At 47.8% G+C, this 18,759-nt stretch overlaps 1 protein-coding gene across 1 annotated transcript in view; it reads right to left on the bottom strand.

The window, feature by feature from the left end:
• Window positions 1–18,759, bottom strand: part of nav3 (neuron navigator 3) — a 463,067-nt gene that overhangs the window by 74,761 nt on the left and 369,547 nt on the right. The window contains exons 21-22 of the mRNA XM_070900107.1: window positions 10,234–10,257; window positions 8,622–8,699 (exon numbers count right to left, since the gene is read on the bottom strand). Coding sequence (XP_070756208.1) covers window positions 8,622–8,699; window positions 10,234–10,257 — 102 coding nt within the window. The remainder of the gene's footprint in view (window positions 1–8,621; window positions 8,700–10,233; window positions 10,258–18,759) is intronic.

The following is an 18,759-nucleotide window of genomic DNA, read 5'->3' as shown; positions in this document are numbered from 1 at the left end:
CTTATAACTAGAATGGCCTCTAGTTATGCTCTTCTCCACAAGTGGAAACATTCTCTCTGTAATCATCATCGGCGGTCCCTCGAACGAGGATGACTTGCTTCATAGAAACACTGAAACATAGAAAATAGGTGCAGGAGTAGGCCATTCGGCCTTTCGAGCCTGAACCAGCATTCAATATGATCATGGCTGATCATGCAACTTCAGTACCCCATTTCTGCTTTCTCTCCATACCCCCCGATCCCTTTAGCCGTAAGGGCCACATCTAACTCCCTTTTGAATATATCCAACAAACTGGACTCAACAACTTTCTGTGGTAGAGAATTCCACAGGTTCACCACTCTCTGGGTGAAGAAGTTTCTCCTCATCTCGGTCCTAAATGGCTTACCCCTTATCCTTAGACTGTGACCCCTGGTTCTGGACTTCCCCAACATCAGGAACATTCTTCCTGCATCTAACCTGTCCAATCCCGTCAGAATTTTATATGTTTCTATGAGATCCCCTCTCATTCTTCTAAACTCCAGTGAATATAAGCCTAGTCAATCCAGTCTTTCTTCATATGTCAGTCCTGCCATCCCAGGATTTCACAGAAGTTTCAATGAAGGACCCGATGTTCCAGTCCTGGACTCCAGTTGAAGGGTGGAAGATGCCTGTGCGTGGATTTTTTGAACGTGTGGTGACTGTTGCACACCAGCCACCACACGGGGCTTGACAGAGCGAGGTCTTGGTCCAGTGGCAAGGGTTAACCAGGACGACTGGAGACCTGCTCTGCTGCACGGACCTAGTGCGCGCACATATCGCAGTGTGGGCTGGGCCCGTGCTGCCCCTGGGCCCTCGCCTCTTCTGGGCCCTGTACCCTCATTCGTCGCACCTTTGCCCAGGATGGTCGGGACGGCCTGTGTGAGACCACCACCGCAGGTCGGGGCTTTAAATAGAGCTGGAACGCCGGGCCCTGGAACATCCTGGGACGCCCCAACATCTCTCTCTATCCACTCTTTCAAAGCCTTTCATAATTTTACAGACCTCGATTAGGTCACCCCTCAGCCTTCTTTTTTCAAGAGAAACAAGACCTAGCCTGTTCATCCTTTCCTGATGTGTATAAGCTCACATTTCTGGTAGCAATATTGAGAACGAGACTCCCAGCACCAGTGGAAGATTTATATCAACATTCAGAGTGCCATCCCCAAGTACATGAGGTAATTACAACGGACTGATGCTGTTATCTCCTTGGGAACTGAAGTTCCGTGTTGCTAGGAGAGGCAGAACTACCACAGAAAAATGAAAGAGATTCAGAAAGGACATGAATCAACCTTGGCAAGGTGGAGTTGCAATTCTCAGTAGTTTTGCCACATCACCGGGAAAGGGGCAATGTGCTAATGTTTGAGGCTGCCTGCCCCTTTAAATTGCTTGAGGCATCAATCTGTTTTTTAAAAAATTCGTTCTGGGATGTGGGTGTCGCTGGCAAGGCCGGCATTTATTGCCCATCCCTAATTGCCCCTCGAGAAGGTGGTGGTGAGCCACCTTCTTGAACCGCTGCAGTCCGTGTGGTGAAGGTGCTCCCACAGTGCTGTTAGGGAGGGAGTTCCAGGATTTATGTCCCAGCGACGATGAAGGAATGGCCGAGATATTTCCAGGTCAGAATGGTGTGTGACTTGGAGGGGAACGTAAGAACATAAGAATTAGGAGCAGGAGTAGGCCATTTGGCCCCTCGAGCCTGCTCTGCTATTCAATAAGATCATCATTGGTGCGGTGCCGGCCTGCAAGACCATCAGCAGGCCGGGGCCATTGGAGGGAGCAGCGTGCGGTGGTATACCACTGCAGGGAGCAGCGCGTGCTGCTGCAGGAGGGAGACGGCTACGAAGCCAGGTCGCTGATTGCAGTGCGGGCAGGTACAACAGGAGGGGTAAAGGAGTGGCAAGAGTCCGTAGAGGGAAGTGACCGGGGCCCAAGAAAGGCGTGAATCTGGGTCCCAGAAGAGCCGAGGGCCCAGGGGCAGCCCACACTGCAATATATGTGCGCGCGCTCGGTCTGTGCAACAGAGCTGGTCTCTAGTCATCTTGGTTAATCCTTGCCATTGGACCAAGACCTAGCTCTGTCAAGCCCGTGTGGTGGCTGGTGTGCAACGGCCACCCCACGATAAAAAAAATCCACGCACAGGCATCTTCCACCCTTCACGATGTAGTTCGGGGTCTGGAATATTAGGTCCTTCATTGAAACACCTGTGAACTCATCCCTTTTTGGCGTGGAAGCAAGTCATCCTCGAAACGAGGGACCGCCTATGATGATGATGATGGCTGATCTGATCATGGACTCAGCTCCACTTCCCTGCCCGCTCCCCATAACCCTTTATTCCCTTATCGCTCAAAAATCTGTCTATCTCCGCCAAATATATTCAATGACCCAGTCTCCACAGCTCTCTGGGGCAGAGAATTCCACAGATTTACAACCATCTGAGAGAAGAAATTTCTCCTCATCTCCGTTTTAAATGGACAGCCCCTTATTCTGAGACTATGTCCCCTAGTTTTAGTTTCCCCTGTGAGTGGAAATATCCTCTCTGCATCCCTCTTGTCGAGCCCCCTCATTGTCTTATATGTTTCAATAAGATCACCTCTCATTCTTCTGAACACCAATGTGTATAGGCCCAACCTACTCAACCTATCTTCATAAGTCAACCCCCTCAGCTCCGGAATCAACCCAGTGAACCTTCTCTGGACAGCCTCCAATGCAAGTATATCCTTCCTTAAATATGGAGACCAAAACTGTACGCAGTACTCTAGGTGTAGCCTTACCAATACCCTGTACAGTTGTAGCAGGACTTCTCTGCTTTTATACTCCATCTCCTTTGCAATAAAGGCCAACATTCCATGTACCTTCCTGATTACTTGCTGTACCTGCATAATAACTTTTTGTGTTTCATGCACAAGGACCCCCAGGTCTCTCTGTACTGCAGCACTTTGCAATTTTTCTCCATTTAAATTATAATTTGCTTTTATATTATTTCTGCCAAAGTGGATAACCTCACATTTTCCCACATTATATTCCATCTGCCAAATTTTTGCCCACTCACTTAGCCTGTCTATATCCCTTTGCAGATTGTTTGTGTCCTCCTCATAATTTGCTTTCCCACCCATCTTTGCATCATCAGCAAACTTGGCTACATTACACTCGGTCCCTTCATCCAAGTCATTAATATAGATTGTAAATAGTTGAGGCCCCAGCACTGATCCCTGCGGCACCCCACTAGTTACTGTTTGCCAAACGGAAAATGACCCATTTATCCCGACGCTCTGATTTCTGTTAGTTAGCCAATCCTCTATCCATGCTAATATATTACCCCTAACCCCGTGAACTTTTATCTTGTGCAGTAACCTTTTATGTGGCACCTTATCGAATGCCTTCTGGAAATCCAAATACACCACATCCACTGGTTCCCCTTATCCACCTGTTCGTTACATCTTCAAAGAACTCCAGCAAATTTGTCAAACATATTTTCCCTTTCATAAAACCATGCTGACTCTGCTTGATTGAATTATGCTTTTCCAAATGTCCCGCCACTGCTTCCTTAATAATGGACTCCAGCATTTTCCCAACGACAGATGTGAGGCTAACTGATGTATAGTTTCCTGCTTTTTGTCAGCCTCCTTTTTTAAATATGGGCGTTACATTTGGAACGTGGAGGTGGTGGTGTTCCCATGCGCCTGCTGCCCTTGTCCTACTCGGTGGCAGAGGTCGTGGGTTTGGGAGGTGCTGCCAAAGAAGCCTTGGCTGGCATTTTCACCAGCGACAGGAGGTAATACTGAACTTGGACAAAGTTACCCTGGGAAGCTGGCCAGAGGAGACACCCCTGGCGACACTCCAACTGCCATGGCAGATCCTGGCTCCAGGGATCAAAGACAAATATGCAATCTGGAATCCTTCCAATTTCCCAAAACAGAATTGCTGATCACCATAAGCCTCTTGAGCCGAGCCTGTCACACTCATGTCCCCACTTAAAAACATGAGATACTTGTAGCAGAAAGCAGGTCCACCCGTCAGTATTCAGAGCCTCGTGTACTTATACACCTGGTGGCTGACAGCCCTCATTAAAACATATTTTTTCTGTCAATTTGACTGTTGCTAAATGCAATGTCAACGATAAAGAGAGAAGTTAAGCTGTCACTGACATCTCCATTCTCAGTTATCAAATAATGACATCTGACTTGCAACTAGAAGTGCTCTGTGCAGAAGCACGTCTTATGTCTGAAGGCGTATCATCGGCGTGGCATTGTACTTGTTGAAATCTAGGCAATCACATCTCTGTGCTTTTAGCTCTCTCCCTGCTCCTCATCAAAGGAAACCATTCTTTATAACAGCGCAAGTCAAAGCTTCGCAACATTGCTTAATAACCCAGAGACCACTAACAGTGAAGTTAGCTCCTCAATGAAAGACTAGCAGAAACATAGAACCATAGAAAATAGGCGCAGGAGTAGGCCATTCGGCCCTTCGAGCCTGCACCACCATTCAATATGATCATGGCTGATCATGCAACTTCAGTACCCCATTCCTGCTTTCTCGCCATACCCCTTGATCCCTTTAGCTGTAAGGGCCACATCTAACTCCCTTTTGAATATATCCAACGAACTGGCCTCAACAACTTTCTGTGGCAGAGAATTCCACAGGTTCACAATTCCCTGAGTGAAGAAGTTTCTCCTCATCTCGGTCCTAAATGGCTTACTCCTTATCCTTCGACTGTAACCCTTGGTTCTTGACTTCCCCAACATCGGGAACATTCTTCCTGCATCTAACCTGTCCAATCCCGTCAGAATTTTATATGTTTCTATGAGATCCACTCTCATCCTTCTAAATTCCAGTGAATATAAGCCTAGTCGATCCAGTCTTTCTTGATATGTCAGTCCTGCCATCTGGGGAATCAGTCTGGTGAACCCTCGCTGCACTCCCTCAATAGCAAGAATGTCCTTCCTCAGATTAGGAGACCAAATTAGCGATTTATGATAAACAGCATTGTGGCTCAGTGGGCAGCACTCGCACCTCTGAGTCAGAAGGTTGTGGGTTCAAGTCCCACTCCAGAGACTTGAGCACAAAGCTCCCAGTGTGGTGCTGAGGTGCCGTTTTACGGGTGAAACATTAAACCAAGACCCCGCCTGCTCTCTATTTCGAAGAAGAGCAGGGGAGTTATCCCCGGTGTCCTGACCAATATTTATCCCTCAATCAACATCACTAAAACAGATAATCTGGTCATTATCCTATTGCTGATTCTGGGAGCTTATTGTGCACAAATTAGTTGGCGCATTTCCCATATTATAACAGTGACTACTCGCCAAAAGTACTTCATTGACTGTAAAGCGCTTTGGGACATCTGGTGGTCATGAAAGGCACTATATAAATGCAAGTCTTTCTTTCTTTATCTCATTGAAACATATAAGATTCTGAGGGGGATTGACAGGGGAGATGCTGGGAGGTTTCACCCCCTGGCGAGAGTCTAGAACCAGGGGTCACGGTCTCATGATTGGGGTCGGCCATTTAGGACTGAGGCGAGGAGAAATATCTTCACTCAGAGGGTGGTGAATCTTTGGAATTCTCTACCCTAGAGGGCTGTGGAGACTCAGTCTTTGAGTATATTCAAGGCTGAGATCGATAGATTTTTGGACTCTGGGGAATAAAGGGATATGGGGATCAGATGGGAACGTATGATCTTATTAAATGGCAGAGCAGGCTCGAGGGGCCGCATGGTCTACTCCTGCTCCTATTTCTTATGTTCTTACTTTCAAACACATTTGTTATTATTTATAGGTAACAATGGACTTATTAAGCCACTCAAGTTGGAGGTTGAAAATTAGCTTCGTATATAGTCTTGGTTGTGATTTTTGCCCTTCTGTCTGGCTAGGTTATCACTGCTCCCATTTTTTTCAGACAGCAGTTGCTAGTAAATGTTTCTGCTGTAACCATTCATACCCGATCTAGACTCATCTTTTGTTTCTTTACTTGTCCCGTGATCAGTGATCTTATAAACATTTAAAATAATGAAAGGGATAGACAAGATAGAGGCAGAGAGGCTGTTTCCACTGGTCGGGGAGACTAGAACTAGGGGGCACAGCCTCAAAATACGGGGGAGCCAATTTAAAACCGAGTTGAGAAGGAATTTCTTTTCCCAGAGGGTTGTGAATCTGTGGAATTCTCTGCCCAAGGAAGCAGTTGAGGCTAGCTCATTGAATGTGTTCAAGTCACAGATAGATAGATTTTTAACCAATAAGGGAATTAAGGGTTATGGGGAGCGGGTGGGTAAGTGGAGCTGAGTCCACGGTCAGATCAACCATGATCTTGTTGAATGGCGGAGCAGGCTCGAGGGGTTAGATGGCCTACTCCTGTTCCTAATTCTTATGTTCTTATGTTCTTATGACCATCTCCTTTTGCCTCGCACCATCATCCCTTTTGTCATTCAATCATTCCTGCCCTCCACCCTATCACAGACCTTCCCTTGCATTCCTTTCTCCCTTCCCCACCTCTGTACTTGCTTAAAATCAGTTACATCTCTAATTTTTTCCAGTTCAGACGAAAGGTCATCGACCTGAAACGTTAACATAGAAACATAGAAAATAGGTGCAGGAGCAGGCCATTCGGCCCTTCGAGCCTGCACCCCCATTCAATATGATCATGGCTGATCATGCAACTTCAGTACCCCATTCCTGCTTTCTCTCCTTACCCCTTGATCCCTTTAGCCGTAAGGGCCACATCTAACTCCCTTTTGAATACATCTAACGAACTGGCCCCAACAACTTTCTGTGGTAGAGAATTCCACAGGTTCACAATTTTCTGAGTGAAGAAGTTGATCCTCATCTCTGTCCTAGATGGCTTACCCCTTATCCTTAGATGGTGACCCCTGGTTCTGGACTTCCCCAACATCGGGAACATTCTTCCTGCATCTAACCTGTCCAATCCCGGTTTCTCGCTCCACAGATGTTGCCTGACCTGCTGTGTGTTTCAGCATTTTCTGTTAATATTTGGGACAAGACATTTGCTGGGGTCTACGCTTCTGAACACTGCACCACGCAAAAACAAAACCGAATAAGGCCCCTCTAACAAATCCAGCTTCAACCATTGACATGTATTATTTATCAAGAGCATTTGATTTCCATCTCCTAGCAGCCCTATTATACAGGAGTATGATCACGGCAATCACCCGAACCTTTTACTGTAAAATTATCAGAAGATGATCCAACTGCCTTTTTTGCGGCGTCTTGATTAGCAACATAGGAGCAGGAGGAGGCCATTCGGCCCCTCGAGCCTGCTCCACCATTCAATGAGTTGATGGCTGATCTTCGACCTAACTCCATATACCTTTGGCCCATATCCCTCAATACCTTTGGTTAACAGAAAGCTATCAATCTCCAATTTAAAATTAACAATTGATCTGTTCCCCTTAATATTTTGAAAACTTCGATCAGATCACCCCTTAACCTTCTAAATTCTGGGGAGTACAACCCTGATTTGTGTAATCTCTCCTCGTAATGAGGGGGGGATTGTCCTATGAGGAGAGATTGAGTAGACTAGGTCTATATTCTCTGGAGTTTAGAAGAATGGGAGGTGATCTAATTGAAACATTAAATTCTTAAGGGGCATGACAGGGATAATGTTGAGAAAATGTTTCCCCCGGGCTGGGGAGTCTAGAACCAGGGGTCACAGTCTCAGAATAAGGGGTCGGCCATTTAAGACTGAGATGAGGAGAAATTTCTTAACTCAGAGGGTGGTGAATCTTTGGAATTCTCTACCCCAGAGGGCTGTGGAGGCTCAGTCTTTGATTACATTCAGGACAGAGGACATTACATTTTTGGGAACTAAGGGAATTAAGGAATAGTGCGGGAAAGTGGAGTTGAGGTAGAAGATCAGCCCTGACCTTGTTGAATAGTGGAGCAGGCTCAAGGCGCCAAATGCCTTACTCCAACTCCTATTTCTTATGTTCGTATGTAACGCACCCCTTGAAGTCCAGGTATCATTCTGGTAAACTACGCTGCACTCCCTCCAAGGCCAATATATCCTCCCTAAAGTGCAATGCCCAGAACCGAACACAGTGCTCCAGATGTGGTCTAACCAGGATTTTGTACATTTGCAACATAACTTCTACCCCCTTGTATTCAAGTCCTCTAGCTATAAAGGCCTGCATTCCATTAGCCTTTTTGATTATTTCCCTGCCCTCAAGCTTATATTTATTTATTTTTCTTTGTCTCCAATGGCAGCTGGTCATTACTTCGCCATTCACATCCTATCCAGATTAATCTTTTTCTACCATTTCAATTCGGCCCATCATCCCTTTTGTCTCTCTAATCTCTCCTGCCTTCCACCCGATCACAGACCTTCGCTTTTGTTCTTTCTTCCCCTCCCCCTTTCAGTGCTGGTTAAGAATCCGTTCTTTTCCAACACTCTCCAGTTCTGACGAAGGGTCATCGACCTGAAACGTTAACTCTGCTTCCTCTCCACAGATGCTGCCTGACCCGCTGAGATTTCCAGCATTTTCTGATTTTATTTCAGATCCCAGCAAACGCAGTATTTTGCTTTTGGTTATTTTCTGTACTTGTTTACTTTATTTACTCTGCAAATGGGTTTTTCAGCGGGAGAGGCGAGTAACTTACGTTGGCGGAAAGCTGAGAGGTGAGTGTCGCAACCTTCTCTTGGGACGTGTCCAATTCCCGCCGCAGCTTGCGAATTTGCTAGTGTACAAGAGAAAAATATCCGCGATTAAAACAGTGTCTCAGAAAGGTACGAATGGTGCGAAGTGACAGATTAGCGGAACCACCAATTTCTATCCTCCCCTGGAGCTCCACTGAAGCAGGATCCCACGTGCAGCCCTTCACATCCTCCAACCATTTCACAATTCTTTCATTGCAAACTCACCACATTTTTCCAAGGCCTGTGCATCCAAGTGATTCTCACCGTGCATTTATCACACGGCTCATTTCGCAGGACACAGATTATTGGCAAAAGAACCAGAGGGGGAGATGGGGAGAAATATTTTTTAATGCAGTGAGTTGTTATGATCTGGAATGCGCTGCCTGAAAGGGCGGTGGAAGAGAGGAAGGAAGGGAGGGAGGGAGGGAAGAGAGGGAGGGAAGAGAGGAAGGAAGGGAGAAAGGAAGGAAGAGAGGGAAGGAAGGGAGGAAGGGAGGAAGGAAGGAAGGAAGAGAGGGAGGGAGTAAGTAAGTAAGTAAGTTTTATAGCGTCTTTCATGAGCACCGGACATCTCAAAGCACTTTACAGCCAATGAAGTACTTTTGGAGTGTAGTCACTGTTGCAATATGGGAAATGCGGCAGCCAATTTGCACACAGCAAGCTCCCACACACAGAAATGTGATAATGACCGGATAATCTGTTTTTTTTTTAATGTTAATTGAGGGATAAATATTAGACAGGACCAGAGATTCGACAGTAACTTTTAAAATGGAATTGGATAAATATTTGAAGGAGAAAAAATTGCAGGGACGTGAGGAAAGAACGGGGGGAGTGAGACTGACTGGATCACTCTTTCAAAGAGCCGGCAGACACAATGGGCTGAATGGCCTCCTTATACTGGCAGTAGACACCAACTTGACTTTCGGGCAAAGCGGAGTGAGAGTCCCTGGAGGAGGCAGTCTCACACCACTTCGCTTTCACACCTCATTGAGTATAAATCCAGTGCCAAACCTGGGTTAGAAAGTTTTCGGGGATCCACTGTGCCCTTTGGCCACTTTCTATCCTTATCTAACTCCATTTTAATGTTCATTCGCCAAGGCTTCTTCGGCAGCACCTCCTAAACCCACGACCTCTACCACCTTGAAGGACAAGGGCAGCAGGCGCATGGGAACACCATCACCTCCACGTTCCCCTCCCAGTCACACACCATCCTGACTTGGAAATATATCGGCCGTTCCTTCATCGTCGCTGGGTCACAATCCTGGAACTCCCTCCCTAACAGCACTGTGGGAGCACCTTCACCACACGGACTGCAGCGGTTCAAGAAGGCGGCTCACCACCACCTTCTCAAGGGGCAATTAGGGATGGGCAATAAATGCGGGCCTTACCAGCGATGCTCACATCCCAAAGAATGAAACAATAAAGTCTCTACCCTTTCCTTCTGAACACTTACATTGCCAACTTTTGGGAGAGAAATATGCACATGCACACATCATGATACAAAGTATATGGATTCAAGATGGAACAGGCAGCTTTTGATTTCAGACACACATTTTGTACAATTGTTGCACTTACCTCTGAATGTGCTTTCTCTTCAGCCTGAAAAACAGAAAATGAAAGCTTTGAATAAACCAAAATCACTGTACTGAACACTACACTGAGCTTGAGGTGACTGGAGCCAGTGTATGAGGTCTTGATATTGAAGACTTGCATTTATCTCACGCCATTCACCACCACCGGACGTCCCAAAGCAATTCACAGCCAATGAAGTACTTTTGGAGTGTAGTCACTGTTGTAATAAGGGAAACGTGGCAGCCAATTTGCGCACAGCAAGCTCCCACAAACAGCAATGTGATAATGACCAGTTCATCTGGTTTTTAGTGATGTTGATTGAGGGATAAATATTGGCCCCAGGACACCGGGGATAACTCCCCTGCTCTTCTTCAAAATAGTGCCGCGGGATCGTTTACATCCATGTGATAGAGCTGACGGGGCCTCGGTTTAACATCTCATCTGAAAGACGGCACCTCTGACAGCGCAGCATTCCTTCAGTACTGCCCCCTCTGACCGTGCGGCGCTCCCTCAGCACTGCCCCTCCAGCAGTGCAGCGCTCCCTTAGTACTGCCCCTCCGACGGTATACACGCTCCCTCAGTACTGCCTCTCCGACAGTGCGGCGCTCCCTCAGTACTGCCCCTCTGACAGTGCAGCGCTCCCTCAGTACTGCCCCTCCGACAGTGCGGCGCTCCCTCAGTACTGCCCCTCCGACAGTGCGGCGCTCCCTCAGTACTGCCCCTCTGACAGTGCAGCGCTCCCTCAGTACTGCCCCTCTGATAGTGCAGCGCTCCCTCAGTACTGCCCCTCTAACAGTGCGGCGCTCCCTCAGTACTGCCCCACCGACACTGCGGCGCTCCCTCAGTACTGCCCCTCTAACAGTGCGGCGCTCCCTCAACACTGTCCCTCTAACAGTGCGGCGCTCCCTCAGTACTGCCCCACCGACACTGCGGCGCTCCCTCAGTACTGCCCCTCTGACAGTGCATCGCTCCCTCAGTACTGCCCCTCCGACAGTGCAGCGCTCCCTTAGCACTGCCCCTCTGACAGTGCAGCGCTCCCTCAGTATTGCCCCTCCGATAGTCCCTTAGCACTGCCGCTCTGACAGTGCAGCGCTCCCTCAGTACTGCCCCTCCGACACTGCGGCGCTCCCTCAGTACTGCCCTTCTGACAGTGCAGCGCTCCCTCAGCACTGTCCCTCTAACAGTGCGGCGCTCCCTCAGTACTGCCCCTCTGATAGTGCAGCGCTCCCTCAGCACTGCCCCTCCGACAGTGCAGCGCTCCCTCAGTACTGCCCCTCTGACAGTGCAGCGCTCCCTCAGTACTGCCCCTCTGACAGTGCAGCGCTCCCTCAGTACTGCCCCTCTGACAGTGCAGCGCTCCCTCAGTACTGCACTGGGAGTGTCAGCCTGGATTTATGTGCTCAAGTCCCACTTGAACCCACAGCCTTCTGACCCAGAGGCGAGTGTGCTGCCCACTGAGCCACAGCTGACCAAGAACAAAATTGTCTCAATCCATTCTGAAAAGTCAGCTTTACTAACTTTCTTGAATATTATACAGCGTTATCTTCCCTTTTAAGTTGAGCTGTGAACATGGGAATTGGAACCAGGAATTGGTTCTGAATTGCGCTCCACCAGATTTCCTTGTCATGGGTTGCAGGCAGTCACTTCCATTGAATGTCACGGTGAAACTCTCCGCAGGCATCCCGTGCAGCCTGGGTCAGCCGTGGCTCAGTGGGTAGCTCTCTCTCTCTCTCGCCTCTGAGTCAGAAGGTTGTGGGTTCAAGTCCCACTCCAGCGACTTGAGCAGAAAAATCTAGGCTGACCCTCCAGTGCAGTGCTGAGGGAGAGCTGCACTGTCGGAGGTGCCAGCTTTCAGATGAGACGTTAAACCGACGCCCCCTGTCTGTCCTCTTAAGAGGACGCAACAATTCCCACAGCTCTGATTGCTTCTACACATACATCTTTTGATTAATTATCTAATAAAAACTGAATGAACATAGGAACGGGAGTAGGCATTTACATTAAGTATCTTAACACCATCCACCTGCCTTGGATCCATATCTTTTATACCCTTGTCTGGCAATAATATATCCACCTCAGCTTTAAAACTATTAAGGTAGCTCGCATCTATTGCTTTTTGTGGGAGAGAGTTCCACACTTCTGCCGCCTTTGTGTGAAGAAGTGGATATAAGCTTATGAGGTGGATGTAAAAGATTCCACGGCACTATTTCGAAGAAGAGCAGGAGAGTTATTTATCCCCAAATAAATATTTGGCCAGTATTTATCCCTCAATCAACATAAAAAACATTATCGGGTCATTATCGCATTGCTGTTTGTGGGAGCTTGCTGTGCGCAAATTGGCTGCCACGTTTCCTACATTACAACAGTGACTACACTTCAAAAAGTACTTGGAGCGCTTGGAGACGTTCGGCGGTCGTGAAAGGCGCTACAGAAATGCAAGTCTTTCTTTCTTTCTATCGCAGAAGTCAAAGCAATAACTGTAAGAGGGACCGCTGCAAATGACTTGCACCTTGGCCGTGTGATTGGTGCTGGATCGCTGAGCCGCCCCTGCCTCGGCAACTGGGTAATGCACATGGCCACGGTGTTGTTGAAATCAAGAATGGAAACCAATGAAGAGCGAGATAGAAGTGCTTCTGCGATAACTGCAGTATTTAGAGTCTCCTGGAGATTCCAGCAGTCACGGATAACTGGAATCACCTTGTGCCTCATTAATTATGGAATGATTCCAATAATTGAGGTGCAAAAGTCCACTTGCTTGAAAATTTGGGGGCCGAAATTCAGGGTCTTAAAGAGACCCGTCAATGCCAGTTTGCGTAAAAATTGAATGGCCGCCGGGGTCAACAGGCCGACCCGACCTAAATTCAGGTCCAGGATTTGTCGGCCTGCTCCCTGATTCTGCCCGATTCTGATAACTACCGAAAGCGAGTCATCAGGGGTTGCACCACCAATTTTATTATGCAAAAATACTGACCTCCCGATATTCAGGTCGAACCCCCGCCATGCAGTGCCCCCCCGACAGGTTTTTTCTGCCAGTGCACCATCTCCGCACCATCTCCCTGGTGGCTCGGTAGCCAAAGATTAAAAGAATGATCGGAGGGGAGAGCGCGCGGTGACGCGCACGCGCTGAGGTGTCACGGCGACTCCACCGCTGACTGACAGCGGCGGATGGCCCCGCCCGACCGATTTTCAGCCAATCAGCCTGGCTTTCAGTCTAAGGCCTGCCCCCATTACCAGTCATTTCCTGTGGGACTTTGTCCTGAAAATGGCTCTACCTTCCGTACCCACTGAGCCGCGGCTGACCCAGGCTGCACGGGATGCCTGCGGAGAGTTTCACCGTGACATTCAATGGAAGTGACTGCCTGCAACCCATGACAAGGAAATCTGGTGGAGCGCAATTCAGAACCAATTCCTGGTTCCAATTCCCATGTTCACAGCTCAACTTAAAAGGGAAGATAACGCTGTATAATATTCAAGAAAGTTAGTAAAGCTGACTTTTCAGAACGGATTGAGACAATTTTGTTCTTGGTCAGCTGTGGCTCAGTGGGCAGCACACTCGCCTCTGGGTCAGAAGTCCCACTCCAGAGACTTGAGCACATAAATCCAGGCTGACACTCCCAGTGTCACTCTAAAAATCATAGCTGCGCCACCTTACTGGGCTTTTAAAAAAAAAGAGGGCATTTAACAGCTCCCTCATTATATTTAAATGAGGCACAACCCCCAACATTGACCACGCCTCCCATTGATACCATTGGCCAAGTGGAGCGTTCACCTCACGCACTGTCGCCGACCCGATCGACAACAATCGACACAAGCTCCTGAAAAGAAATACCTTCGTTTCGATAAGCCCTTTTCGCACGGCAAAGATGCTAAGGTACTTTGCAAGGGCAGACATTGACGACGAGATTCAACACTGCCCCCGGCGCGCCAGCGCAACCTTTGGTCGCCTGAGGAAAAGAGTGTTCGAAGACCAGGCCCTCAAATCTGCCACCGAGCTCATGGTCTGCAGGGCAGTAGTGATACCCGCCCTCCTGGTTGGTTCAGAGACACGGACCATGTACAGTAGACCCTTCAAATCGCTGGAGAGTCTTCCTCGATTCCAAGGTACTGCCTATGATGATGATGCTTTGCAAAGGTAGGATTCAACAAAGGACCTTGGGACAAAGGTTAGAAGAGGGGACTACAGGCACAGTTGACGTGGTGAGTTTTGGGAGTGGGAGGGAGAGCAGTTTAGAACATGAGAACAATAAGAATTAGGAGTTGGATTCGGCCTTTCGGCCCCTCGAGCCTGCTCCGCCATTCAATAAGATCATCTTCGACCTCAACTCCACTTTCCTGCACTATCCCCCTGTCCCTTGATTCCATTAATATCCAAAAATCTATCGCTCTCTGTCGTGAATATACTCAACGACTGAGCCTCCACAGCCCTCTGGGGCAGAGAATTCCAAAGATTCACCACCCTCTGAGTGAAGAAGTTTCTCCTCATCTCAGTCCTAAATGGCCGACCCCTTATCCTGAGACTGTGACCCCTGGTTCTCGACTCCCCAGAGTTGAAAGACAGAGGAGTTTGGAAGAGTGCAAGGGTGTGATGACTGAAGGTTCTGGGCAGCGATGGGAGATTGGAGGTGGGAATGGGGAGGAGGGCAGGAGGGGTAAACAGTCAATGGACCAAATGTAGAAGGAAAAACCAGGATTTCTGGGCCATAGGTGGGGGTTTCACGCGATGGTGGGAGTGACGTGGGGACAGAGACGGGCGATATGTTAGAGATTTCACTCGGTGACGGAAGGGGTGGGGGGGGCCAGTGGGGGAACGGAATTGAAGCTCAGCTTGGCATCAATCCAATTGCAATTGACAGAAATAAAAAAAGACTTGCATTTCTATCGCGCCTTTGCTGTCTTTCGAAGAAGAGCAGGGGAATTATCCCCGGTGCCAATGTTTATCCCTCAACCAAAATCACAAACAAAAAACAGATTATCAGGACATTATCACATTGCTGTTTGTGGGAGCATACTGTGCCCAAATTGGCTGCCCCGTTTCTGACCTTAAAACAGCTATTTCACGTCAAAAAGCATTTCATTGGCTGAGAAATGCTTTGGGACAGTCCTGAGGGTTGAGAAAGGAGCAACGGAAATGCAAGTTCTTTATTCTGTCCTTCATCTAACTTTTATGCGACATTGCTGAGAGCAAAATCAATTTGAAGCACGATGGGGCATCCTGAGGATATGATAAGGTGCTACAGAAGATGCTTGTCTGTTCGTTCTCTGCAAATCACCCATCTGCAGGTCCCTGGGGGATGTCAAAACAGCCCGCTGGTTGGTAAACACATGCAAAACTAAAATGTTAGTCAGTTCCAGTTGCTATGGTGATGGAGCGCTCAGCTCCTGACCCAGATGGCCTAAATTCAAAGGCTTGGCCGAAACTCTTTCTCAGCCTCAATCCCCTCGGCACGCAGGTCTTGGCAGTAGGGTGAGATAAGCTTTGCTTCATAAGAACATAAGAAATAGGAGCAGACGTCTCGGCCATCTGGCCCCTCGAGCCTGCTCCGCCATTCAATGAGATCATGGCTGATCTGATCTTGGCCTCAACTCCACTTCCCTGCTCGCTCCCCATAACCCTTGACTCCCTTATCCTTCAAAAATTTGTCTACCTTAAATATATTCAAGGATCCAGCCTCCACAGCTCTCTGGGGTAGATAATTCCACAGATTTACAACCTTCTGAAAGAAGAAATTCCTCCACATTTCCATCTTAAATGGGCAACCCCTTATTCTGAAACTATGCCCCCTAGGTCTAGATGCCCCCACGAGGGGAAACATCCTCTCTGTCCAGCCCCCTCAGAATTTTATACGTTTCAATAAGATCACCTCTCATTCTTCTAAACTCCAATGAGTACAAGGCCAATCTGCTCAACCTTTCTTCATAAGACAACCCCTTCATCTCAGGAATCAACCTAGTGAACCTTCTCTGAACTGCCGCACTGGGCTGGACCGACTCGCGTCAAGGGCTGCATGCAGCTGGCAGGGCGGGGAGCTGAACTGACAGTAATCACGGAAATAAAAATGTCCTTGCGGGACACAGCCTGTCAGGTGCACGAGATGGCAGTGTGGAATCAACGCATTAATCTCCTCCCTCTCCTTCCCACTCCTGGAAAACCAGAGCGAGCACCATTCCTTTGCCGGAACAATGGTTGCTTCACAAACAAAGAAAGAATTTGCATTTTTCTGTCGCGCCTTTCATGACTTCAGGACGTCCCAAAGCGCTTTACAGCCAATGAAGTACTTTTTGGAGTGCAGTCACTGTTGCAATGTAGAAAATGCATTGTGCCTGACAAACCTGATTGAATTTTTGAGGAGGTGACTAAAGTATTGGACAGGGGAATGTCGATGGTTGTTATTTATATGGACTTCCAGGAGGCATTTGATAAAGTCCCACATAAGAGACTGCTAACTATGGTAAAAGTCCACCCACGGAATTGAGGACAAATGATTGACCTGGTTAGGAAATTGGCTGAGCGACTGGAGACAGAGAGTAGGGATAATGGGCAGGTACTCAACTTGGCAAGAGGTGACAACTGGTGTCCCGCAGGGATCAGTGCTGGTGCCTCAACTATTCACCGTATTTATTAACGAGTTAGATGATGGCATAGAAAGTCATATACCCAGATTTGCCGATGACACAAAGATAGGCGACATTGTAAAGGGAAACATAAAATTACACAGGGATATCGACAGATTAAGTGAATGGGCAAAATTGTGGTAAATGAATTTCAATGTAGGCAAATGTGAGGTCACCCACTTTGGACCTAAAAGAGATAGAGCAGGGAACTTTCTAAATGGTAAAAAGCCAAAAACAGTGGAGGCCCAAAGAGACTTGGGGTCCAGGTACATAGATCATTAAAATGTCATGTGCAGGTACAGAAAATAATCAAAATGGCTAATGGAATGCTGGCCTTTATATCTCGAGGACTCGAGTACAAGGGGGCAGAAGTTATGCTGCAGCTGTACAAAGCCCTAGTTAGACCCCACCTGGAGCACTGTGAGCAGTTCTAGGCCCCACACCTGGAGCACTGAGCAGGTCTGGGCACCACTCCTGAGGGAGGATATATTGGCCTGGGAGGGAGTGCAGCGTCGGTTTACTAGAATGATACCCGCACTCCAAGGGTTAAGTTACGAGGAGAGATTACACAAGTTAGGGTTATATTCCCTCAAAATTAGATGGTTAAGGGGTGATCTGATTGAAGTTTTCAGGATATTAAGGGGAACAGATAGGGTAGACAGAGAGAAACTATTCCCGCTGGTTGGGGAGTCTGGGACTTGGGGCATAGTCGGAAAATTAGAGCCAGACCTTTCAGGAGTGAAATGATGAAACACTTCTACACACAGAGGGTGGGAGAAGTTTGGAACTCCCTTCCACAGATGGCAAATGATGCTGGTTCAATTGTTAATTTTAAATCGGAGATTGATAGCTTGCTGTTAACCAAAGCTATGAAGGGATATGGGCCAAAGGCGGGTTTATAAAGTTAGGTCTCAGATCAGCCCTGATCTCATTGAATGACGCAACAGCCTCAAGGGGCCAGAACTGAGAGGTTACAGCGATCAGGAAAGATTGAACAGGCTGGGGCTCTTTTCTCGAGCAAAGAGCAGGCAGAGGTCTTTAAAATTAAGAAGGGGGTTTGCTAGGATAGACGTGGAGAAGATGTTTCTACTTGCAGGGAGGAATCCAAAACTGGGAATCATAAATATAAACAGGGAATTCAGGGAGAAACTTCTTTACCCAGAGAGTGGTGAAAATGTGGAACTCGCTACCACAGGGAGTGGTTGAGGTGAATAGCATCCACGTGTTCAAGGGGAAGCTAGATATGACCATAAGAACATAAGAAATAGGAGCAGGAGTAGGCCATACGGCCCCTCGAGTCTGCTCTGCCATTTAATATGATCATGGCTGATCCGATCATGGACTCAGGTCCACTTCCCTGCCCGCTCCCCATAACCCCTTATTCCCTTATCGGTTAAGAAACTGCCTATCTCTGTCTTAAATTTATTCAATGACCCAGCCTCCACAGCTCTCTGAGGCAGTGAATTCCACAGATTTACAACCCTCTGTGAGAAGAAATTTCTCCTCATTTAAGTTTTAAATGGGCGGCCCCTTATTCTAAGATCATGCCCCCTAGTTCTAGTCTCCCCCATCAGTGGAAACATCCTCTCTGCGTCCACCTTGTCGAGCCCCCTCATAATCTTATACGTTTCGATAAGATCACTTCTCATTCTTCTGAACACACGAGGGAGAAAGGACTAAAAGGATATGTTGATGGGGTGAGATAAAGAGGGGTGGGAGGAGGCTGGTGTGGAGCATAAACCCCGGCACGGACTCGATGGGCCGAATGGCCTTTTACTGTGCTGTAGACTCGATGTAATGTAAATTTCATTCCTGAATGTGCCCCCTTGTTCTGGTTTCCCCACCACAGGAAATAGGCCTGTAGGAAAACCAGACAATTGTAGCTGAATATGAAATGATTGAGGCTGAACCAGACTG

The sequence above is a fragment of the Pristiophorus japonicus genome, chromosome 15 (genome assembly GCF_044704955.1).
Source record: "Pristiophorus japonicus isolate sPriJap1 chromosome 15, sPriJap1.hap1, whole genome shotgun sequence".
NCBI lineage: Eukaryota > Metazoa > Chordata > Chondrichthyes > Pristiophoridae > Pristiophorus > Pristiophorus japonicus.
Note: the sequence above shows the minus strand (reverse complement) of the source record. Positions and strands in the feature narration are given on the sequence as shown.